This window comes from Staurois parvus, unplaced genomic scaffold (genome assembly GCF_062004578.1).
Source record: "Staurois parvus isolate SC_StPar_1 unplaced genomic scaffold, SC_StPar_1.0 ptg000257l, whole genome shotgun sequence".
NCBI classification, from domain to species: domain Eukaryota; kingdom Metazoa; phylum Chordata; class Amphibia; order Anura; family Ranidae; genus Staurois; species Staurois parvus.
Window position 1 is genome coordinate 541,502 of NW_028318053.1, and position 25,151 is coordinate 566,652.

The 25,151-nt window shown below is 44.0% G+C and overlaps 1 protein-coding gene across 7 annotated transcripts in view; it reads left to right on the forward strand.

Moving 5' to 3' along the window:
• The window catches only part of ICE1 (interactor of little elongation complex ELL subunit 1), a 304,724-nt gene that overhangs the window by 175,990 nt on the left and 103,583 nt on the right, over positions 1–25,151 (forward strand). For 6 of the 7 annotated variants that reach the window (XM_089681035.1, XM_089681038.1, XM_089681033.1 and 3 more), the window contains one exon: positions 24,792–24,982. In XM_089681035.1, the coding sequence (XP_089537161.1) occupies positions 24,792–24,982 (191 nt within the window). Of the gene's footprint in view, positions 1–24,791; positions 24,983–25,151 lie in introns of those variants that run through there. The other variant, XR_016313265.1, reaches the window with a different exon arrangement.

Genomic DNA, 25,151 nt, shown 5'->3' on the forward strand with positions numbered 1-25,151 from the left:
CAGCACCAATTACAATTTCATATTCTTGATATGTGTCTGTTATATCATGTACTTTAGTATCCTGTTCTATTCGTATTAGTTCTTTTGTATGAAATATCTGGTGATTCTGCCAGTCTCTGTGCTGCCCTGTTTTAAGTTGACCATGCTAGGCATGAGAGCACATCCACTCCAGTGTGGTCGGTTTTGGTACTGTGCTGGGAGCCTGCCAGTCCACTAAGTGTCAGACTTTTGCTGACAGCCACCCCCTTCACAGCCTTTCACTATGAAGATCAGTGTCCTGTTGTTTATCCACTCCTTCCCACCTCTCTAAGCTCCTTGTGCAGCTGAGAATAGAGGTCATATGATTTTTTATTAAAAAAAAGAAAAAAAAGGCGTGTGTTTGTATATATACACACTGCTCAAAAAAAATTAAAGGAACACTTTAAAAACACATCAGATCTCAATGGGGAAAAATATGCTCAATATCTATACTGATATGGACAGATAATGTGTTAGGAAAGTAAGGATGCCCCATCATTTTAGGGAAATGGATATTTTTAACCTACAGAGGACTGAATTTAAAGACACCCCAAAAATCAAAGTGAAAAAATTATGCACCAGGCTAGTCCATTTTGCTAAAATATCATTGCAGCAACTCAAAATGGTACTCAGTAGTTTGGCCCCAACGTGCTTGTATTCATGCCTGACAACATCAGGACATGCTCCTAATGAGACGATAGATGATGTCCTGGGTAATTTCCTCCCAGATCTGGATCGGGGCATCACTGAGCTCCTGGACAGTCTAAGGTACAACCTGGCAGCCATCCTGGAGGAGTTGGACTGCCTGTACAACCTCTGTAGGGTCCAGGTATCACCTCATGCTACCAGTAGTGACACTGATCCTAGCCAAATGCAAAACTAGTGAACAACAGTCAGAAAAGATGAGTAGGGAAAAAAATGTCAGTGGCCTCCACCTGTAAAGCCATTCCTGTTTTGGGGGTTGTCTCATTGTTGCCCATGTAGTGCACCTGTTTTCAATTTCATTAACACTAAAGCAACTGAAACTGATTAACAACCCCCTCTGCTACTTAACCGACCAGATCAATATCCCAGGAGTTTAATTGATTTGTTGCTATATTCTGATTAAATAGTGTTCCAACTTCCGATTCTGGTGCCGCATGGAGAAGAGGTGAGCTGTCTCTGCTCCTGCTGACCACCTCCGCTACTTAGTTCCAAACCTGCTGCGGTTCGGAGACTGACACCCCCCCCCCCTTTCACACCCGCGGTACACTCCTCTTCTGTTCCTCGCCTGTCACAGGGGGGAACAGCAGCTGCTGCAGCCAAGATGGCGGCCGCTACCAGCACAAACACTAACACAGGGGACCGGACAACTACTCTGCAGCTGCAGCCCTCAGCTTCCCAGCCTCCAGACCCTGCCTCACCAAAGGGCTTTGCTTACGCAGATATGGCGCTCCTCACACCTACTTTCAAGGCGGCTGTTGAGAATGCGATTCTTAAAGGGCTAGAACAGCTTCATAAAAATCTCCATCTCCATGTCCAGGCCCAGCACATTATTCAGATGGAAGATAGGATTTCCTCCATTAAAGACGACTCATTGGCTATTTCTGCCGCAGTAGCCAGACTCACTACGGTTCAAAGAGATCTTCAAGAAAAGGTAGACGATCTTCAAAACTGCTCACGGCAGAACAGTCTGCACATCGTAGGCCTGCCCGAAATGTATACTCCCTCCATGCTGATTAACGTATGTGCTACATCCATTCCGGAGCAACTAGGCCTGCGGTATCCATGTGTGTCGAAAGGGCCCACCGTCCAATTCTCGCCGTAAATCCAAGGCGGTGATTGTCTGCTACCTGAACTTTACTGACAAACAAGCCATCCTTTAAAAATTTCGATACACACAAGCTTTATCTGTAGACGGGCACCAACTGCTTTTGTTCACGGACTACTCGATAGAGGTTAGGTGCTAACATAAAGTCTTTTCTGCGATTTGCTCCACACTTTACCACAAGCAGGGTAAATTCATTCTGGCATATCATGCTGTCCTCCACATCCAACCAGTGGACTTTCACCTCGCCCTCAGAAGCGGAGCATTATCTCAATAACGTCCTTGAAGCAGCCATGGATCAAAGTTCTTGTGCACAGTCTCCCCCCCCCAGGGAAACCCCGTGTCCTTCCACAATCAACCTTGTCCTGAATGTTACTCGCTGACTTGCCTCACCAGGATTTATGTTATGGTTTTCCTTGTTTTTTTATGTTCTCTCAGGGACTATTGTATTTCGTCCTTTAGTGGTTACTGAATGGTCCTTGTTTGTTTTTTGCTACCTGCCTCCCTTATGGCGACTCGCCTTGCAAACCTATCCTCCTAAGTAGTCGAAGAGGGCTCTCTTGTTTTCTTCTCCTTGCCTTACCCCCTCCCCTATCTCCCCCCATATACGTTGATTCCTACTACAGTAGTGGAGTATCTAATGCGGGAGCTTTGCTAGGTTGCTCTATGAGAAAAAAAGTGAAGTTCCTGTTTTACTTGGGGAGACGCTCCCTATTTGTTAAAGTTCAGCTGTTTGTTAAAGTTCAGTACTGTTTATTGTCATGCTGAACCTGAACTCATTGGGGCGATGCCTGGCATCGTTCTGCCTTACCTATGGGCCTTATTTTATTTCCATACTGTAACAGCCATGGCTCTATCCGATGACATGGATCACCTGAGGATAATCTCATGGAATGTTAAGGGGCTACGCTCACCGAACAAGCGGATGCAAGTTCTACACCACTTGAAACGTTTGAGGGCAGATGTGGCTCTTTTACAGGGGATGCATCTCTCCACAAATGATCTTTCCCGCCTTTTGAAACTTTGGGTGGGCCAGGTGTATGGTTCTCCTGCCGTAGGTCATAAAGCAGGGATAGCTTTACTATTTCATAAAAATCTACCTTATACTGTTCGCTCTGGTTAACTCTGATTACTGTTCATATTACTATTGCCGCTCCTGACATTGCTATCTCCAATTTATATGCCCCCAATTCTCCAGGACAGAACTTTTATCAAGATCTGATTCCATAGGCCTTACAAATCCTACTATATACTGGAAGGGGACTTTATTTCAGTCATGCACAGTAATATTGATCGAAACAGGGACCACTCCACAGGACATCCCAGATAACAGCCCCAGCCTCCCCCCTCCACTGCTTAAGCACAATCTATTAATATGCTTAACCTTCATTACACGTGGCGCCTCCAACAACCAACGGATGAGGAGCATACGTTCTATTTGCCCCCACATGACTCCTTTTCTCGCATTGACTATTTTTGCTGCTCATGACAGTGGCCGTACTACGCAAAACGACTATTTTTGATATGGCCATTTCCGATCATTGCCCCATTCTGCTACAGCTGTCTACATTGAAAGCTCTGAAATCCCCCTAGCCTTTGGCGCTTCCCTACTTACCTAGCCAATAACGACTTCAAGTCTCATCGCTATGCGGCATGGCATTTGCAGACACAAATGGAGCACACTTAACCAATCCTAACCTATTCTGGGAAACTGGAAAGGCGTTCTTCAGAGGGCGCATAATCTCCTATACCACGCAGTTTAAAACTGATCCCAACTACTTTACCAACAGGCTAGCGAATCTTTGTCAGGCACATATTGCGCTCTCCCTCTACCACACTCACACGAAAAAGCTGAATTGGCAATCTGATTATTAGGCTCAACACCAGGAAGCAACCAAATCGGCCTTTTCCACCCTAAAATGTTATAGCTATGGCAAGAAGGCGGGAAAGCTTTTGGCATGGCTTAGTGCGGCCCTCGTACTCCTACTTATATTTCCATGCTTTGGTCTCTCACAGATAATATCCTAACGCTGTCCTCTGATATTAATGATCTTCTCACATCCTATTACACTTTCTTGTATTCAGAGGACCCGATCGATTCTAGAGCCCCTGAGGACTTCATAGCTTCTGTAAACCTGCGTACGCTTTCCAAATCCCAGTTAGGTGCCTTTTTTAAATGCTCCCATCACGCTGGATGATGTTCGTGCCACTATCAAACATCTACCTTCAGCTAAAGCTCCTGGACCTAACAGTCTTAGTGCAGAATTCTATAAATTAACTTTGGAATTCATCCCAGACACTTTGTATCACGTTTACAAGGCAATGTGGGAGGATGGCCCTTATCTCCCAACTGGTTCCCAGGCACATATTAAACTCATAGCTATGAAGGGGAAAGACCCACTGCTTCCAGGATCCTACTGACCTATCTCTCTAATCAATGTAACCGCCAAAATACTCTCAAAAATTGTGGCGTCCAGGTTGGCCCTACTGCGCCCTAACATGTTACATCCAGCGCAATCCAGGTTTGTGCCGGGTCGCTCGGCAACGCTTAATATTCGCAAAGTAATGTTAGCCCTGGAATATGCTAAAACCCACCCACAGCTTGATCTGGCACTTATATCTTTAGATGCTGAAAAAGCCTTCGACAACATCAGCTTTACCTGGCTCTTCATGGTAATGAGGAGGCTTGGTATTTCGGGATCCATTTTGGATTTTTTTTTACAAATTTATTCTTCTGCTACAGCTAGATTAGTCACACCTGACTATATCCTCGTACATTCCCTTAACCAGGGGCACCAGGCAGGGTTGCCCACCGTCCCCCCTCCTCTTTAACATCGCCTTAGAACCTTTGCCCAGACTACTTAATTCGATGTCACGGGTCATTGGTGATTGGTGAACACTCTCTCCGCTCAGCTCTGTTTGCAGACCATATATTATTGTTCTCTCCAGATCCACCCAAAGATTTCCTACTACTTCAGAACCTGTTTGTGACCTTCTGTAAATGCTCCGGCCTTAGAATCAATTTTGATGAGAGTGAAGTACTTCCTCTAAATTTTACCTCAACGTGCTGGATCCCTTCCTCCCCCTATAGTATAGATAAGCACTCAATTATGTATTTGGCAATGCATATAGGCAGAGAGCGATAGTCTCTATACTACCTTAATTACCCTCCTCTAATCAACAAGATTGTACAGGAACTGGAAGCTTGGACGACACCTCCCCTTTCACTCCTTTGGAAAATGCCATCTCTACAAAATGGTTTCATTTGTGAGAGTGCTCTATCTTGTACAAACACTCCTTATTACGTTAAAACATTCCGATGTTCAGAAGATTCATAAGGCCCTACAAGCCTTCCTATGGCAGCACAAAAAAAGACTGAGGAGGGGTGCAGGCCTGCCGAATATTAGATTTTACAGCTTGTCCTGCCTTTTTCGTCAGTCTCGATTTATATTGCTGGGAAATCATGTTACCCAAATTACTCTTTGGAGGAGGCCCTGGTGTCCCCCCTACATCTTCCAGCCATCCTCCATCCTAATCTTAAGGATTTACCTGGACCTCTCTAATTGAATCTCCTGATCAGAGACACGTTATTAGCGTGGAGGGAAATACGGAGACTTCTTGGCCTACCACTACGGATATCCCCCTATTTGCCTATCCTTGGAAACCCTTTGTTCCCTCCAGCAAGTGAGCATGCAGCATTTACCCACTGGTCTCATAGAGGATTTACATACATAGTTACATAGTTAGTCTGGCTGAAAAAAAGACAACAGTCCATCCAGTTCAACCATTAAAAAAAAAAAAAAAAAAAAAAGTTATAATCCTATACCCACTGTTGATCCAGAGGAAGGCAAAAAACCCCAGCAAAGCATGAACCAATGACCAAATTCTAGGTGGGCTTTTTTGTGCATTGGCTTTAGGAGAGGCTTCCTTCGTGGATGACACCCATGCATGCCATTTCTCTGCAGTGTACGCCATATTGTGTCACAAGAAACAATCACCCCAGTTTGGCTTTCTACTTCTTTAGCTGACTGCAGCGAACTTGTATGGCGATTTTCTTCAACCCTTCTCATTAGAAGACAGTTCCATCTTTGTTAAATTTTTGTATCACTTTTGCTACACTATTCTGACTAATAAGTAAAGCTTTGCTGATCTTTTTGTAGCCTTCACCTTTCTTGTGTAAAGAAATGATTTTCTTTCTCAGGCCTTGTGACCTTTCTCTTCCATGCGATGCCATTGCTGACAGCATGAAATGAGAAGGGGTTTTCTTAGTTAGGTAACGCCTTTTTATATTCAACTGTCTGCTGGACACCTGTTAATGAATAATTAGACTCACCTGTAGTTGAATTCTTGTTCATTTGGATTTTGTTGTCTAAAATTTAGCTTTGTTCCTAAGACTTTCAACAAATTAACCAATCTTGTTTGCAATCAATGGCCCACATTTGTGGGAGTATTTTGTAGTATTGTGTCCCATAGAAAATGATTGAGATATATATTTGAACACAGATACAAGATATATACACTCGGGGGGCAATCCCCCCTCCCTGCATAATGACACAGGGTGGGGCAATCTACATTTAGTAACAAGAGACACACAGGTATTCAAACTACACCAGCAGACCGTTCCATCAGGAGGAATGGCTGCTGGCGACACCCCCCACTAAACTGATACACATAAACACATACATCCCATAATAGTTTGCTCCCAAGCCAGACAAACAATAGAACAATGGGATGCAGCCACATAACATTAAACAATCAACAACCCCCACCCCACCTATCTCCTAAACATGTCTACACAGTCTGAGACAAAGCCCACACAATATTAGACAGATCACCCTGTACCCCTAACATGCACAGGGTGATTTACACATAAGGATATGGGGAGCTGGGTTCCATGGGCCCCCCCACCCAAAGTGACTCCCGTCACACCAGGTTTGACCCCCCTTTTGCCTTTAGAACTGCCTTAATTCTTCTTGGCATAGGTTCAACAAAGTGTTGGAAACATTCCTCAGAGATTTTGGTCCATATTGAAACGAACTACTGTTGCCTTTCTATCATCTCGAACCAATCTGTCCATTCTCCTCTGACATCACTAAGGCATTTTCGTCCACACAACTGCGGCTCACTGGATATTTTCTCTTTTTCTGACCATTCTCTATAAACCCTAGAAAAGGTTGTGCATGAAAATGCCAGTAGACCAGCAGCTTTCAAAATACTCAGACCAGCTCGTCTGGCACCAACAACCATGCCACATTTAAAGTCAATTAAATCCCCTTTCTCCCCATTCTGATGGTCAGTTTGAACTTCAGCAAGTAGTCTTCAGCTAAATGCCTAAAATCATTGAGTTTCTGCCATGTGATTGGCTGATTATCAATTTGTTACCATGCAATTGAACAGGTGTACCTGATAAAGTGGCCAGACAGTGTATCGGTGTTTGTGTATAATATATATAAACAAGGGTTCATATTCATATATACAATTATGTCCCTATCCTTAGGGCTCCAATGTGTATAACTGATGTTGGTACTGCTGCCCTCACCACTTGTGTTCCCACAGATAAAGAATATATGTGCCACGTAAAATGACCATATATCATACACCATATGCTACTAAGAAACCGTATTTAAATCCCATGAACTTTAATGGCGTCCCAGTCTTAGTCCATAGCATACAATATTGAGTTGGCCCACCCTTTACAGCTATAACAGCTTCAACTCTTCAGAGAAGGCTGTCCACAAGGTTTACGAGTGTGTCAATGGGAATGTTTGACCATTCTTCCAGAAGTGCATTTGTGAGGTCAGGCACTGATGTTAGATGAGAAGGCCTGGCTCTCAGTCTTCGCTCTAATTCATCCCAAAGGTGTTCTGTTGGGTTGAGGTCAGGACTCTGTGCAGGCTAGTTACTCCACCGCAAACTCGCTCATCCATGTCTTTATGATCCTTGCTTGGTGCACTGTTGTGCAGTCATGCTGGAACAGGAAGGGGCCATCCCCAAACTGTTCCCACAAAGTTGGGAACATGAAATTGTCCAAAATGTCTTGGTATGCTGACGCCTTAAGAGTTCCCTTCACTGGAACTATGGGGCCAAGCCCAGCCCCTGAAAAACAGTCCTACACCATAATGCCCCCTTTACCAAACTTTACACTTAGCACAATGCAGTCAGGCAAGTACTGTCCTCCTGAGAGACAAAGAAGCGTGATTTGTCACTCCAAAGAACAAGTGTCCACTGCTCTAGATTCCAGTGGCGGTGTGCTTTACGCCACTGCATCTGATGCTTTGCATTGCACTTGGTGATGTAAGGCCTGGATGCAGTTGGTCGGCCATGGAAACCCATTCCATGAAGCTCTCTACTCACTTTTGTTATGCTAGTCTGAAGGCCACATGAACTTTGGATGTCTTTAACCCCTTCCCGCCGACGCCTCCCAGCCCTTTAAGAGATTCTGACGTCGGGAGGCGGGGCGCTGGGGCGTGGTTTAGGAATCATGTGACCGCCGTGATGACGCGTCACGGCGGTCACATGATCGGGAAAGGTCCCGTTCGAAAGAGCGGAGCGGGACCTTTCCGTGAGTACTACACATGTGTGCGGGGAGCGCGCAGGGCGCGCGCTCTCAGCACATATGTATTTAGTTCCATGGACGCAAATGTGCGGCCGCTCGGCGTCTAGGCCCAGACGCCGGGAGGCCGCACATCTGCGTGCGGCCGGCGCAAAGGGGTTAAGTTATTGACTCTGCAGACAGTTGGTGACTTCTGCGCACTGTGCGCTTCAGTATGCACTGACCCCGCTCTCTCATTTTACGCGGCCTACCACTTCATGGCTGAGTTGCCGCTGTTCCCAGTTGCTTCCACTTTGTTATAATACCACTAACAGTTGACCGTGGAATATATAGTAGCAAGGATATTTCACGGATGGACTTATTGCACAGGTGGCAATCTACATGTACCACGCTTGAGTTCACTGAGCTCCTGAGAGTGACCCATTCTTTCACAAATGTTTGTAGGAGCAGTCTGGTCCTTGATTTTTTACACCTGTGGCCATGCAGATGATTGAAACACCTGAATCCAATGATTTGAAGGGGTGTCCCAATACTTTTGTCAATATAGTGTATATACAGTGGGGGAAATAGTTATTTGATCCCTGTAGATTTTGTAAGTTTGCCCACTTACAAAGGAATGGTCATACGTCTTTTTTAAAAGATAGAGACAGAATGTCATCCAAAAATCCAAAAAACATGATACAAATGTTATAAATTGAGGTACAGTTCAGTGAGTAAAAGAAGTATTTGATCCTCTATCAACGAACAATAATTCTGGCTCCCATAGCCTGGCTATGTGCTCATGTGATACACAAATTAGTCCTGTCAATTTAAGAAGGTGCTCCTAACAGCTTATTATGTGTATAAAAGATACCTGTCTACAGAATCTCATTCTTCCTCATCATCATGGGCAAGATCAAAGAGCTGTCAAAGGATGTTAGGGACAAGATTGTAGACCTGCACAAAACTGGAATGGGCTACAAAACCATCAGCAAGAAACTTGGTGAGAAGGAGACAATTGTTGGAGCGATTATTTGCAAATGGAATAAATACAAAATAACTATGAATCGCCCTCAGCCTGAAGCTCCATGCAAGATTTCACCTCATGGGATAAGGATGTTCATGAGAAAAGTGAGGGATAGGCCCAGAGCTACATGGGAGGAGCTTGTAAATGATCTCAAGGCAGTTGGGACCACAGTCACCAAACAAACCATTGGTAACACAATATGCCGCCATTGACTGAAATCCTGCAGCACCCACAAGATTCCACTCCTAAAGAAGGCACAAGTACAGTTCTGTCTGAAGTTTGCCAATGAAAATCTGTATGATTCAGAGAAGGATCCGGAGAATGTGCTGTGGTCAGATGAGGCCAAAATTGAGCTCTTTGGCATTAACTCGACTTGCCATGCTTTGAGGAAGAAAAATGCTGACTATGACCCTAAGAACACCATCCCTACAGTCAAGCACGGATGTGGAAACATGTTTTGGGGCCGTTTCTCTGCTAAAGGTACAGGCAGACTTTGCAGCATTGAGGGGCCAATGGACAAGGCCATGTGTTATAAAATCTTGGAGGAGAACCTTCTTCCCTCAGCCAGAACACTGAAGATGGGTTGTGGATGGGTCTTCCAGCATGACAATGACCCAAAACATACCAGCAAGGCAACAATGGAGTGGCTCAAGGAGAAGCATATTAAGATCATGGAGTGGCCTAGCCAGTCTTGAGACCTTATTCCAGAAGAAAATCTATGGAGAGAGCTGAAACTTCTAGATGCCAGACAGCCAAGAAACCTTAAGGATTTATAGAGGATTTGTAAAATCATATAAAAGCATCAGTGGTCAGTTTTTTATTACTTTCAGTCTTTTAACAATATAAATTATAAAAAAAAAAATCTTTCAAGGCAACACTGCCAACAAAAAGCTCTGCTTGTCCACAAAAAGACGCACTTCTGTTTGGGTGCTAGAGGACCTTTTCCCAGCACTGCTGATTGATATTAGTTTTCATATCCAATGGGCATCTATATTCACTGTGGACCTAAAGCAAAGGAGGTAACCTTTTATGAAACTGTAGTGTGTTCATTACCCTCTGACGAAGCCACTGTAAAGGAAACCGGTCAGAACACGTGCCATTATCCAGAGATGCCCAGCTACCCTGAGCCATTTGCCAGAGCTTTCTTACAGCAATATCCTTATCTACTCGTCCTGCCTCTTCAGCATAGCAACAAAGTACATTCTCAGCAGATAGGTGAGATCTTTCTATTCTACCACTGAGTGAATGTTTATACAGCCATCATCGAGATTACAGAGAGACTATTCCTATGTTTACCTGCGGTACCTGGTGAATTTAACTCGCCTTTTTATCTGCTGGATAAGATGTTAGTGATGATATTTATTTATGGACTTTAACCGCTTCCCGCCCACAATGTACTGCAGCAGAGCGGCAGCTACAGGCAAAGCGATGTTACCCGTACATCGTGCTGGCTGTACTAACACAGGGGGGGCTCCACCCTCATGACTGCTGTGTCCAGTGGACACAGCGGAATGAAGATCCCGGTGAATGGGTCCCGGTGATCATGTGATCGCTGTGCTTCTCTTCGTAGTGAGCTGTGATTGGCCCACAGCTGTCACATGATACATTGGGCCAATCACAGCATCCTGTACCATGTGACCAGCTCCAGCCAGTCGCAGATCACTATCCTGAGCTGTCAAAACTTAAGTTAGTTCTGACAGCAAGCTTTGCATTGCAGGAGAAATGATCTTTATTTAAAAAAAAAAAAAAATCCCTGATCACCCCCCCCCCCCCCACAGTAGTACAATATCATTATGGTAACATTGTACTATTCTGATAAAAGTATTTAAAAAAACAATGAAAAAATGTTTAAAAAAAAAATTGAGAATTTGTTTTTTTTTTTTAATTTCATAAGAGGTTTTTTTTTTCTTAACTACTTGCCAACCGCTTACCCACATTTTGAGGGCAAGCAGCAGCTCTTGGCAAAGCGAAGTAATCTTGCGTCACTTCCTATTTTATGGTGTGAACGCACCTGCGACCCCCGCTGCCCCCTTCACCCGTCCAGGGAGAGAAGTGAGAACACCGCACTGAGTAAAAGCACCACTACATTTTAAACACACACATTGGATTAGCACATTTAACCCTTTGATCGCCCTGTCACCCAACCAGTGCCATTAGTACAGTGTCCGTATATAGAATTTTTCACTGATCACTGCATTCCTGCCACTAGCGACATCAGATAACGTCAGGGTTAGTTAGTGCCCCTCCCAGCCAGGGTCAGCTAGTGTTAGATTGCCCGCACACTATCACAATCACTCTATAGGTCGCTGATCACCGCCATTGCTAGTTAAGTGTTTGTATGGATCGAGATATCGATCACGTACAGCACTATACTAGTGCCTCCTTTGTATAGTGTCCCCAAAAACGCAGAGTTAGTAGGATCATCCCCATTCACTGCTAGCACTAGCATTTAGCCCTTCCGCTGTTTTCACGTAAGATTTGTACCAACTGATTGTGGGCCAAGGCAATTTATACGCACAACAATATATGGCCGCCCATCCAAGTTCAGCTCTTGCCAGACAATTTGCATGGAAACCTATCGTGGTTTCTGAATTCAAAGCTCTTTTGGGCCTAACCCTCAACATGGGCATTACAAAAAAGAATGAATTGCGGTCATATTGATCCACAGACCCAATTAATCATATGCCCTTGTTCTCTGCTTTTACATATATGCCCAACATGGACCAGCAATGTACTGGTAGGTCGCTGGAATTTGAGTGGTTATACCGGGATGATGCCTGCAGCTACAGGCATTATTCTGGTACCATTTTTTTTTTTCAACTGGCGGTCGGCTTTCATGTAAAAGCAATCCTAGTGGCCAATTAGCTGCTGAATTGTTTTTACGGGCAGCGGGAAGGGACATCACCCTGCTGCCTTCCACAGTTTTCTTGGGCTTTCCTGTCCCACAGGGGAATCCAAGAATGCAGCTGGCAGTTCCACTGGCTGACCATAGAGCTGATCAGAGACCAGAATGGCTCCAATCCTCTTTATAGTCTAAGAGACCGGAAGCTCCGAGCATTTCATCACTTCAGTTTTGCAGGATATAAACTGCGCCATTTGTAAATTTGGGAAAGCATCTGATCACACCGATCTTGGTGAGATTAGATAATGTAAGGGCAGAGGCGATATCTAGAATCTGATAGACCCCAGATTTCTCAAAAAATAATATATGACAATGCCCATTGATGTTATAGAGGATATTTGCACTCCCTGTGATAGCATTAAAAGTGAGCAAAAAAAAAAATGAAAGGGACAGTGTAAAAAAAAAAAAAAAAAAAATCACCCTTGCCTCCCTGCGTGTGCACCTGCGGCGTACACAAGCGTTGACCCCGTTCCAGTATGTAAACATGCATGTGAGGTATTACCGCGAACGTCACATCGAGGGCAGTAATTCTAGCACTAGACCTCCTGTGTAAATATAAATTGGTGACCTGTAAAAGCGTCACCTATTGATAATAAAAACGCATGTACTTTGTTGCCATTGCACAGGCATGTGCAATTTTAAAGCTACCATGTTTGCTAAAAAATTATGCTATGCTGAGTAAATAGATACCAAACAATTGGGCAATATATTGTGTTTTTGTGCCTTAAAATTTTTCCCAAAAGATTTGCATTTGAAAAATCACTACGCAAATACTGTGCGACATAAAAAATTTCAACACCCACAACTTTATTCTCTAGGGCCTATGCTTTAAAAAAAATATATAATGTTTGGGGGTTCAAAGTAATTTTCCAGCAAAAAAGCATTTTTTTCATGTGAACACAAAATGTCAGAAAAGGCTTGGTCTTCAAGAGTGGGTGATGTGTGGCATAAGCTTCTAATGTTGGCTCTGAAATGCCAGGATAGTAGAAGCAACCCCTCCAAATGACCCCTTTTTGGACACTCCAAGGTATTTGCTAAGAGGCATGGTGAGTGTTTTGCAGATCTCATTTGTTGCCACATGTTTTTAGAAAACAGAAAATAAAAAAAAAAATTCTTTTTTTTTTCTTTTTCAAAACCCTGTGACAAAAATGGTATCTGTAAAATACTGACCATGCCTCTTTTCAAATCCCTTGGGGTGTCTATTTTCCAAAAAAGGGGGTCATTTGGGGGGGAGGGGGGTTTGTACTATTCTGGCATTTTAGAGTTTATTGGATATTTTTTATAACCAAAAGTGAAAAGTATTGTGTTTTTTGTTTTTTTTTATTCAAAATTTAGGGTCTTTTTTGTTTATAGCGCAAAAATAAAATAACCGCAGAGGTGATCAAATACCACCAAAAGAAAGCTCTATTTGTGTGAAAAAAGGACAGCATTACACGACTGTAAAATAACCGCAGAGGTGATCAAATACCACCAAAAGAAAGCTCTATTTGTGTGAAAAAAAGGACAGCATTACACGACTGCGCAATTTCCAGTTAAAATAGTGCAGTGCTGAACTGCAAAAAATGGCCTGGTCAGGAAGGGGGGTAAATCCTCTGGAGGGCAAGTCTGCCCCGGCAAGGATGTTTATCAAACACAATGTAAACCCAGTGTCACAGGTGCCTGGCTCCCCCTCCTTTCCCCACGTCTCCCACCTCTCCCCCTACCACCTCTACATTCGGGGAGCTATGAATCCTGAAACAGTCCTGGTGTGCAAGGGGTTTGGCAGTCTGACCATCTAATGCAACCCAGCATGTGGAATGTGGATTCTCTCTTGAAAGCTGCAGATGCCTTCCCCTAGGCGCTAGAGCTCTGTCAGGTATGACACATTGACAACATGCTCAAAGAGCTCGCTCTGGCTGCTGTCTTGATGTGGCTGTGCAGCAGGTGTGGGGGTGGAGCAGGTTTTCAGGGCAATCCTATGCTAAGCATTGGGTTTCCTGTACTGTGCGATCGCGCCCTGGCTCAGGTATACACTCACCGTCTACTTTATTAGGTACACCTGTTAAGTTGCATGGTAACACAAATTGCTAATCAGCCAATCACATGGTAGCAACTCAATGCATTTAGGAATCTAGACGTGATGATAACTTGCCGAAGTTCAAACAGAGCATCAGAATAGGGATGAAAGGGGATTTAAGTAACTTTGAATGAGGCATGGTTGTTTGGTCCAAACACGCTGGACTATTTAAAAAACGTCTGATCTATTGGGATTTTCACACACAACAATCTCTAGGGTTTACAGAGAATGATCTAAAAGAGAGAAAATATCCAGTGAGCCACAGTCGTGTGGACGAAAATGCCTTGTTGATGTCAGAGGAGAAGGGGCATTTGATCTCCGCTATGACATTTAGATGGTAGGGTCAGAATTTGGTGTAAACAACATAAAACATGCATCCATCCTGCCTTGTATCAATGGTTCAGGCTGGTGGTGGTGTAATGATGTGGGGGATATTTTCTTGGCACTAGCAAGGTGTTTCTAACAAAGTGGCTAGTGAGTGTATTTACCCCAGCCAGGAGACAAATGTCAACATCCATCTTCCTTGTGATGACACTGCCTGTGTGGTCCTGAAGCTGCAACCATGCCACTCAGATCCTCTTGACATTTTTCAGGTCTCAACGACTCGCCTATGAGAGCATATGTGAGACCCCTGCCTCAACCCTTGCTGTGCCTTGGATCAATGCCTGTGCTGCTGAATGTTAACCCTTGCTGGCCAGACTGCTGCTTTAACCTTTGCTGTGCCTGATTTAATGACCTGTGGCCTTGGACTTAAGGTTTGCTGTGCCGGATTATTGCCCGGGGACCTGGACTTACCCCTTTGGGTGGCTGAACACCACCCTGATCCCTCAATTAAAACCTGATTGCTTCCCTGGGGATCTATCTGTAACGGGACCGGACCCCAACTGCACTAGGGTATTTTCGTGAGACTCCCGCTTCCCTGTCCGAACACAGATCCACGGACACCACCGCTGACCAAACAAGACTATAGGACACCAGTCTGTATAAACATGGAACTCTTTATTTTAAACTCAAACAGGCTTTTTATGCAATACAAACTGAGACTGAACACATGATCATATGCAAATGCAGCTATATACAGAAATAGATTTAACACTCTAAACAGTAAGTTAATTAGGTTAGCTAGCTGGGTGATCCAAACAAAAGGTGATTGGGAATTCACACCTAGACAATGGTTGGATGAATTAGGATCTCACTAAGACAGTCCGGCTCCTTCAATTTACATGTCTAGTTCAGAATCAACAACCAGGAATAGTCTTCATATAGCTGATAAATATTCACATCTGTCACATCTGAAACAATTGAGTACTTTGTGATACTTTTTTTATTTGCACTAACATACAATTTTGAGGACAAGCTTTTGGGGTGTGTCCCCTTCAAGGTCCAAGCAGTACTAGTAATTCCAACTGCATTCTCCGCATCCATTAGTCACCCTGTGCCCCTAAGAGACACAGGGTGACTTACACATAAGAGGGATATAGGGAGCTGAGGCAGGGTCCTCCCCACCTCTCCAAAGTGAGCTGTTTTCCATGGGCCCCCCACCCAAAGTGACTCCCGTCACACTATCCTTGCCCAACTTTCTGTTTGCTGAACCCTTTAGTTAGGAAACCTTTGCACCAAGGGTCCTTAAATGACACCATCCCTCTCCATGTGTTCTGTTTCCACCCACACCTTTGTCACAGGGAAGTAGTATACAATGGCCATAGAGAGCACTTGATCGTGAACAACTTGTTTTATAGGGGGCCTGTTTGCAAGCAACCTACATCTTTCATCTGTTATATGTTCAGATAAATGCTCCAGTACAGTCTTGTAGCTTTGCAGCACTACTTTTTTCATTTGCCTGTTCTTTGTGACCATATTCTCTTGCTACAGATAGCTAGAGTAGCTAGAGATCCGTTTGGAAGCAACCTGCTCCCTTTACCTACAGCTGTACAAAAAAACATCTCTGCACAAATTGATTGAAATAACTACAAGTGTACTTTACATTGGCGACAGAGTGTACTCGACCTTTGACAGTATGTATACTAGCAAATGGGTTGTAAGCAACCTATAGTTACCATTCACTATATGCCAAACGAGTGTGTGCTATTGATTGCCCAGCTACAACTTCAACTTTGCATCATTACAGTATTTATCTACTTGTGATTTGCAATCGTGTTCTGTTGCCTTCAATGCTATATCTGGACTGTTATGTTGTATTATATTATTTCTTTTGCATTTGAACAACAGAATTATTCAAACTGTGTGTCTGCAATCAGTCTCTTTACTGCAATTACAGGCAAGATCATGTTTTCCACAAGTTGGATCCATATACACTTTAGACACACCTTTTATACAATGAAATCATTCTTATTTATGCTAACAATTATTTTGTAGTTGAATATTTAAAACAACCTGTAGCTCTGCAGGTGTGACCAAAGTGACAGATGCAGTGGACGTGGTTTCAAGTTGATCCAATATGCTCTAATGATGCTCCATCTACAGTGATGACTTGTGTTTTCATTTTGCCTTCCGGTTAAGAGATCTCTCGACATTGCACGCATATTTAAAGGCAAATTTGTCTTTATTATTTTGCATAAATTTAACAGACTTAACATGCGAAGTATAAAGAACATGTACAAGTAAATAAACAAAAAACAAAACATCACAGATGAGATTATGATCCATATGGCTGTATGAAAGTGATGCAGTAAAACTGCAAGAGGAAAGGATCAATAACTATAATGGAGGTATAACATAATAAAGTATCGGGGGCATCCCCGTGCGAGGTGTCTGAAACAATATAAGAGATCTCCATACAACCAAAAATGTAAACTAAAAAGAAAGGGAAAAAAAAGGGAGGGGGGGGGGAAGGCAGCGAAAAGGAAAGCAAAAGAGGAGAAGAGAGAGAAGAAAGGGGTTTGGGAGACAGGGACAGTAGAAAGCAACAGTAGGGAGGTTCCTTAACCGAGTCTCACCGAAGCAACCCCGCTGCCCGCATCTCGGCACGGACCGCAGGGTCCAATCGGCGGATAAGCCAAAATGAAAATATCGTGGGAGCAAGGCTCAACTCCACTAAAGCGCAACAGGGGAGCACATATCTCGGAGAGTCACAGAGGAGGAGAAATGGAGCCAAATCGACCACAACAACTTATGTTTATCATAGGTATCATTGGCAATCGCCAGCATTTCCTCCATACGGATGGTATCATTAAGCATGGAGACCCACATTGGGAAAGGAGGGGGGTGGTCGTTTTCCAAAAAAGAGGTATCAATTGGCAGGCCGCAGACAGAAGCGCAACAGACTTTTCTGCTGTGCTGCCCTTGAGCCTGGTAATATAGATAGAAGGGCAATTTCCGGCAAAGGGGCCAAGGACTCACCGTAGACCCGGTAATATACAGCAAAGACCCAACAGATGTGGAGCTGTGTACCAACTGCTCTATTACAGCGCCAACAAAGATCAGGTGTAGAAGGAAAGATTTTGTGTAGGGAGAGGGGATCCCTGTACCATTGAAAAAGAAGCTTAAAATTATTTTCTTGTGAGTAGCAAGAAATAGATGATTTATGAGTAAAGTGGAACGACGTGGACCAGTCTTCTGCCAAAATGTAATTACTTGGGTCTCAAGCCCATGCCTTAGTGTAGGGAGGGAGTTCAGAGTGAAGAGCATTGTGGAGTACTTTATAGAGAGAAGCTAGGACGTGTCTCGGTGGGTCAGAGAGGGAACACAGCCGCTCAATCTCGGAAAGTGGGCGATGAATGCTGGAGGAAGAGTGCAAGTGCTTGCAAAAGGAGGATAGGTGTAGAGTGGTTAACCAATCCCTAGACCCACCCTGAAGGAGCAGAAGACTCGATTGGGGACAGATAAAGTCCCGAGCCACGGGCCAGGAAGCGCGTGTGAAGGGTCCAATAATGGAAGAGCCCAACCCCTGAGGAAGAGCGGGGTTATCAAATAGTGGTGATAAGGGAGAGGGATCGGAAGATAAGAGTAATTATGCCTCGTTTATACCACAACTGCAGAACATCTAAAGTCAAAGGGGACATGCCAGGAAAATGCAAATATTCCCAATCATGCCCCCATGGTAATGCCCGAAGATCAACCTGAGAGAGATCCTTTTCAATCATACAAGAGGCTTTACGGAGGGGATTAGGAAACCAATCAAGTATCCGAGCTAGTAACGTGGATCTGTAGTGAAGCTCCAAGTCCGGTAAACCCACTCCGCCCTCGAGTTTCTGATAAGTAACCTGTGTTTTAACCTGGAAAACCCACGGTGCCAGATAAATCGAATCAAAAGGGAGCGTAATGAAAGGAAAAAACTCCAGGGACAGTGATCTGTACAGTCTGAAAAACGTATAGTAGCTTAGGCAAAGTATCCATCTTGAGGGTGTTGATGCGGCTGAACCAGGGCAGGGCTGAAGCACCCCATGAAGCCAAATCCCTTCGGATACATGAAAGTAAGGGTAAATAAGGGAAAATAGAGCATTAGGATCGGCCGAAATTTGGATCCCCAAGTAAGTGATAGCCTTCGGACACCATTGAAATGAAAAGTTAGGCTGAAGGTTCGTCAGTACATGGGGAGGTAAAGAAATTGAGGGCTTCCGTTTTAGAGATATTAAGTTTAAAGTTGCTGAAGGATCCAAATTATGAAATTTGTGGAAAAGACTGGGGAGGGCAATAAGTGGCTGTTGAACGTAAACTAGAAGGTCGTCAGCATATAAGGATAATTTATGCTGTGCGGGGGGAGTGTGGATGCCCAAGATTGAGTCGTTAGCTCGTGTGGCTCTCCCAAGATGTTCCATTATTAAAACAAAGAGAAGGGGCAAAAGGGGACATCCTTGTCTGGTGCCATTTGATATGGGAAAGGGCAAAGAAACCATACCGTTGACCAGGACAGACGCCGAAGGATGAGAATAGAGGGACATAATCCGAGCAAGGAACCACAAATCCAAACCGATCTGTTCCAAGGTAAGACAGAAATCGCCAGTCGACGCGATCGAACGCCTTCTCAGCATCGAATGAAAGTAGGCAAGCCTTTAAGCTGTGTTGCTTGATATTAGAGATAAGATGGATTGTTTTAGAGGTATTATCCCTAGCTTCACGACCCGGGACAAAGCCAACCTGGTAGTGGTGGATCAAGGTTGGTAGGAAAGGGGAAAGATGTTTGCTAAAAGTTTAGCAAAAAGCTTAACGTCCAGGTTAAGTAGGGAAATTGGGCGATAACTACCGCAATGAGAAGGGTCTTTACCCGGCTTAGGAATAACCGACTTGGTGGTGGACAAAAAAGCTGATAAAGGTACATTCAAATCATCGATAACATTAAACGTTGAGCCAGAAGTGGGGCTAATTGGGTGGCGAATGTTTTGTAAAAGTGTGGAGTGAATCTGTCCGGACCCGGGCACTTACCAGTTTTCAGGGCCTGAATTGCCCCAAGAAATCGAGAAGGGCTCCTCCAGATCCAATGCATCTTGGGGGTCTAGAACAGGTAACGCCGTCTCCATAATATATTGGGACATAGCCGGCAGGGAGGAAACGGGGGAGCATCAAGATTCGCGGCAGAGAGGTTATAGAGTTGAGAATAGTAGTGCTCAAACGCAGAACAGATTACCTTATTGTGATAGATTTTAGTATCGTCAGGCGCCTTGATGTGCTGGATTGGACGACAGGATGGTCAAGGGTGGAGTACACACGCCAGTTGTTGACCACATTTGTTAGCTAGAGAGTAATGAGTGTTGCGTAGACAATATTCAAAGTCCTCCTGCGCTTAGGTGAACCTGTGACTAAAGCTGCTAACACCTAACCATATACCAAAAAAATGGTCAACCCAAATTGTAAAATGTGGTGCTGCGCTAATAAACTATATGCGAACCCAATACTTAATATACAATAAATAGGTGAACAATATCCCCTTAAAATCAATAATAGATAACGAAGTCAAATAAGGCATAAACCCCACAACCTCTCACCCCCTCTCCTAAATAAGAAAATCCACAAACATACGCAATATTAATACACATATATTAAATGCAGTGAAACTGAGAAAACTCCTGAACGACAACACCAGTGAAAAAATATAGTGACATAAACGCATGTAAACTTTACATGCCTTGGATAAACTGGTGTGAAAAAAATAATAGTGATCCCACTGGGGGATAAAGACAAAGTGAATCAGTGAAACCACTCCTTGTGGTAAACCTACAAAAAAAAGAGAGGAATCACAATGAGTGTTGCGTGCTTTGTCTCGTTTACCAAGGGAGGAGGAATCTAGTAGTTGGAGTAAATCTCTACGAGCGTTAAAGAGGTCCACCGCAAGCACCGGGTCCAACGTACGTTTGTGGGACGATTCAAGGCGTGCAATGAGCGAAAATAAGCGACACATCTCCGACATACGAGCTTTTTTCAAGCAAGAGCCATGCTTAATAAGAACCCCTCTAAGAACACATTTGAGAGTCTCCCATTGGTTAAGAGGGCCGGTAGTGTCCGATATGTGGTCTAGAATAAAGTCCTGGATAGTCTTCACAACCTCCGCGATACATAGAGAATCTTTGAGTAGGGTATCGTTCAAGCGCCATGAAAAGCGACGCAAAGACGGCAGTCGGTCCTGAATCATAAGATGGACTGGGGAGTGGTCTGACCATAACCGAGAGAGGATGAAATAGGACAATCTAGAAGAGACTGTGAAACAAAGAAATAGTCTATACGACTGTAAGATGCATGAGCTGCAGAATAATAACTATAGTCTTGTTCCGAAAGATGTTGGATGCGCCAAACATCCACTAGGTGTAAGTCATGCAAACGCGACTTCAGTTGAGATGGCCAACAATGAGAGAGAAGATTTGCCTGCTGAAGTGTCCAAGTCTGGAAAAGGGCTATGTTGAAGTCCCCTCTGACGATGAAACAGGGACCCCCAAAAGCGGACAGCCTAGAGAGGACTGTCGCCAGAAACGGAGCCTGATCAATATTGGGAGCGTAAATATTTGCCACGGTAAAAACAAAATCTTGGTAGTTCAATTTAAGGAAGAGCTAGCAACCAGTTGGTTCGATTAGGGAGTCCAGGACCTCCGGGCCGAAGGTATGATGAAAGGCCACCGACATCCCCTTAGACCTAACCTGTGGATTAGTACTATATCACTGAGTATATTGACGATTGTGGAGGGCTGGGATACCATCAGAGCGAAAATGAGTCTCCTGGAGTAACAAGATCTGGGTTCCACATTTATGGAAATGGTAGAGCATCTGGCTCCGCCTCTCCAGAGTGTTAAAGCCCCTGCAATTAATAGAGGAAAATTTAATCGGAGTCATAGTTGGTTGAGGGAGAACAAATAGGATAAAGAGAGGGAAAAAAAAGGGGAGTCAAGAAAGGCAGAGCAGAGAGAAAAAAAGAAAACAAGATAAATAAGTTGTAACTATTAGACAGGCGAACTGTCAAAATAACATAGTGTGAAACTGCGTAATACACCGAAGGCCTAGGTGGGGAACGTCAAAGGCGCATGTATCATATTTCGAACCAGTCCTCCCACAGGCAAAGGATAACTTGAGGGAGGTCACCCTCAGTTCAGTGCAACCCCCCTCTACAAAACGTATTCAATAATCCCTCAAACAGGCATGAGAAAGTAAGCCCCCGCCCCCAACAAGTAAACATAAACAGAGAACGGTAATGACGGGGTGTGGATGAGATAAATAAAGGAAGGACCTAAAACCCCTGAGACTAGGGCCGAATGTGTCCCTGCCCGTCACAGCAAATGGCGGTGGTGGAACCCAGGGACCAACCATAGGCCACAGCCCCAGAACCTAAAAAAAAACAGGTACACATATAATGCACAGATCTAATAGAAGTAAACAGCATGTACAAAAACTGTAGGGAGAGGAGGAAAGGGAAAAACCTCTCGATTCACGCAGATAGGAAGTTATCCCTCTGGGATCTTTTGGTAGGAAGATCTGGAACGCTTCTTCTTGCGATCGGACCACTGCCGGGAAGAGGGGAATGGAAGGCCAGGGGTCGGTAGTTGAAAGTGGCAATCCGGGAGGGACACCTGAGGTAGCTCGAACACACCGAGAAATGTAGGCAAGTCCCCAAGGGTGTGGAATTGGGCAGATTTACTATTCTGGGAGGTGTGAAGTTGAAACTGGAACCACCACTGGTAGCGGATATGCCTCTCCTGCAAATTAAGTGAGAGGGCGCAGAGCCCTGCGCATAGCTAGAGTCTGGCGGGAAAGGTCAGGGAGGAGCATCACTGGCTCGTTAAATAGGATGGTGTCCTGCGTGCTGGCCGCACGCATAATGGCGTCCTTGACCTTAACGTAGTGGACCCTGCACAGGGTATCAAGGAAAAAAGATGGGTCAGGATTCCTGGGGCCCAGCGTGCGATGTACGCAGTCCAACTCAATATGGGTGTCTTTAGGTTGCTGGAGCAGTTGATTGAAGATGGCGTTAACCACTGCGTCCAAATCTTTAGATTCAATGATTTCTGGTATGCCCCTGATCTGAATATTGTTACGGCAGTTCCTGTTCTGAATGTCATCATGTTGGTACATGAGCTGTTATATAAGGACCGTATGGGAGTTAAGGTTCTCTTCGTGGGTTTGTAAAGCGGTACACAGACCGCCAGCGGTATTTTCAATCTCTTCCATGCGCACACAAATGTCTTGTTTAAGATCAGAAATTTCCTGCTTGCATGTGCTTTCAATACGTTTCACATAAAGCTCAAAATCTGCCTTTTGTAGGTAGGGATTTCATGTAGGTGTTCAGGGACCGCATGTGGGACTGCGGATCCCAGCCATCTTCAGAGCAGAGAGATGCTGGGGAGGGGCTGCGGGATCTCTGTGTGCCCTGTGTTAGTTGTGCCTGCAGAACAGGATCCCCAGGAGGAGAGAGAGCCCGGGCTGGGAGCTATGCAGAGTAGCTGCTACTGCTCCATGTGCCAAGCCACGCCCCCCTGCACGCATATTTATATATGAATGTTTGTTTTTAATACAAATGTGAACTTTTAAGAGATGCAGCTACATTAGCTTGATGGCATGATCTCTATGTGTATATCAAGAGCTTTGAAGGACTTATTTTGGATGTATTTTTAACCACAAGCCTACAGGGCACTTATACCCCCTTCCTGCCCAGGCTAATTTCCAGCTTTCAGCGCTGTTGCACTTTGAATGACAATTGCGTGGTCATGCAACACTGTACCCATATGAAATTTTTATAATTTTTTTTGTGACAGAGCTTTATTTTGGTGGTATTTAATCAACTATGGGTTTTTTATTTTTTCTTAAACCAAAAATCACTGAAAATTTTGAAAAAAAAAGTTTTTTCTTAGATTTTGTTATAAAATTTTGTAAACAAGTGATTTTTCTCCTTCACTGATGTGCGCTAATGAGGCTGCAGTGATGGGCACTGATAGGCTGCACTGATGGACACTGATAGGTGGCACTGATGAGGAGGCACTGGTAGGTGGCACTGATGGGCATTGGCAGGCATCACTGATATATGGCACTGTTAGGTGGCACTGACTGGCACTGATAGGTGGCACTGATTGGCAGCAATGATAGGTGGCACTGGTTGGCATTGATAGGTGGCACTGACTGGTACTGATGGGTGACACTGAAAGGCAGCTCAGATGGGCACTGATATGTGGTATTGTGCACTGGTAGGCACTGATATGTGGTATTGATGTGGCACTGATGGGTCCTGGCACGTGGCACTGATGAGTACTGACAGCTGGCACTGTTGGACACTGACAGGTGGCACTGCTGTGGCTACACTGATCATCAGGGCACACTGATCATCAGTGCTCTGATGATCAGTGTACATGTCCCCTCCGCGGAATGCCGATTATCAGCGTGACAGCTCGAGAGGAGAGAAATGCCGATATCCAGCATTTTCCTGTTTACATGTGATCAGCTGTGATTGGACACAGCTGATCACATGACCGAGCCGACATCTTCTTTTCTTTCCGTGGATCGCACACGCGGTTAGAATGGGAGGACGTCATACGACGTCCTCCCAGAACAAGAGAACCACCTTGCGTCTGTCATATTACTATATGGCGGGTGGGAGGTGGTTAAAATCGTTTATTTTTTTATATTGTGTCCCTATGGTGTCCATGATCTCCATGTATATCGAGAGCTTTGAAGGACTTATTTTTGGATGTATTTTTAAAATCGTTTAATTTTTTATATTGCTGGTGTCCCTATGGTGTTTTATGAAAATGCATAAATCTACTTTTAAATCCTATTTATTTAAAAGGATGTGTTATTGAATTTTTCTTTTGCATATTTTTATTGTTACTGTGTTCTCATATCTCAAAATTATCTATATCTAGACTTAGAAATGTATCTACTTGCCTTTTGTGGTCAACAGAAGTAACAAAAGTATTAGATTTATCAATCAGTTCTGAAATTAGACTTTTTGCCTTTTTAACCTAATCACTTTTTGTATATCAGTTTTAAAATTCTTGTAACGTGTATCTTGTTTTTCAGGTCCAACCCATGAATGTAACTGTACTTCTGACCAGTGTTTTAATGGCAGTTCAGCTTTGTCCTGATGGGAAGTTTCAGCAGAGTAAGAAATATGGAGAAGATTTAACAGACAGCATTTGGGAATATGTCTTTGCAGTTGATTTGCTTTGCAGTCACCGTAAATGGGTTTGGACACATGATAAGATCATAAGGTAACAGTGCATTTAAATAATTTTCTTTTGAAAAGTGTACAATTTACTTCAGCCTCACTTTTAGATCAGAGATAATGAAACCTAAAACGTATCTAGAAACAAACCTGTAATATATTGCAGCTTACCAGATGATGTGGATGCCTTAGTTTTCTTTTAGACTTTTCCCTTT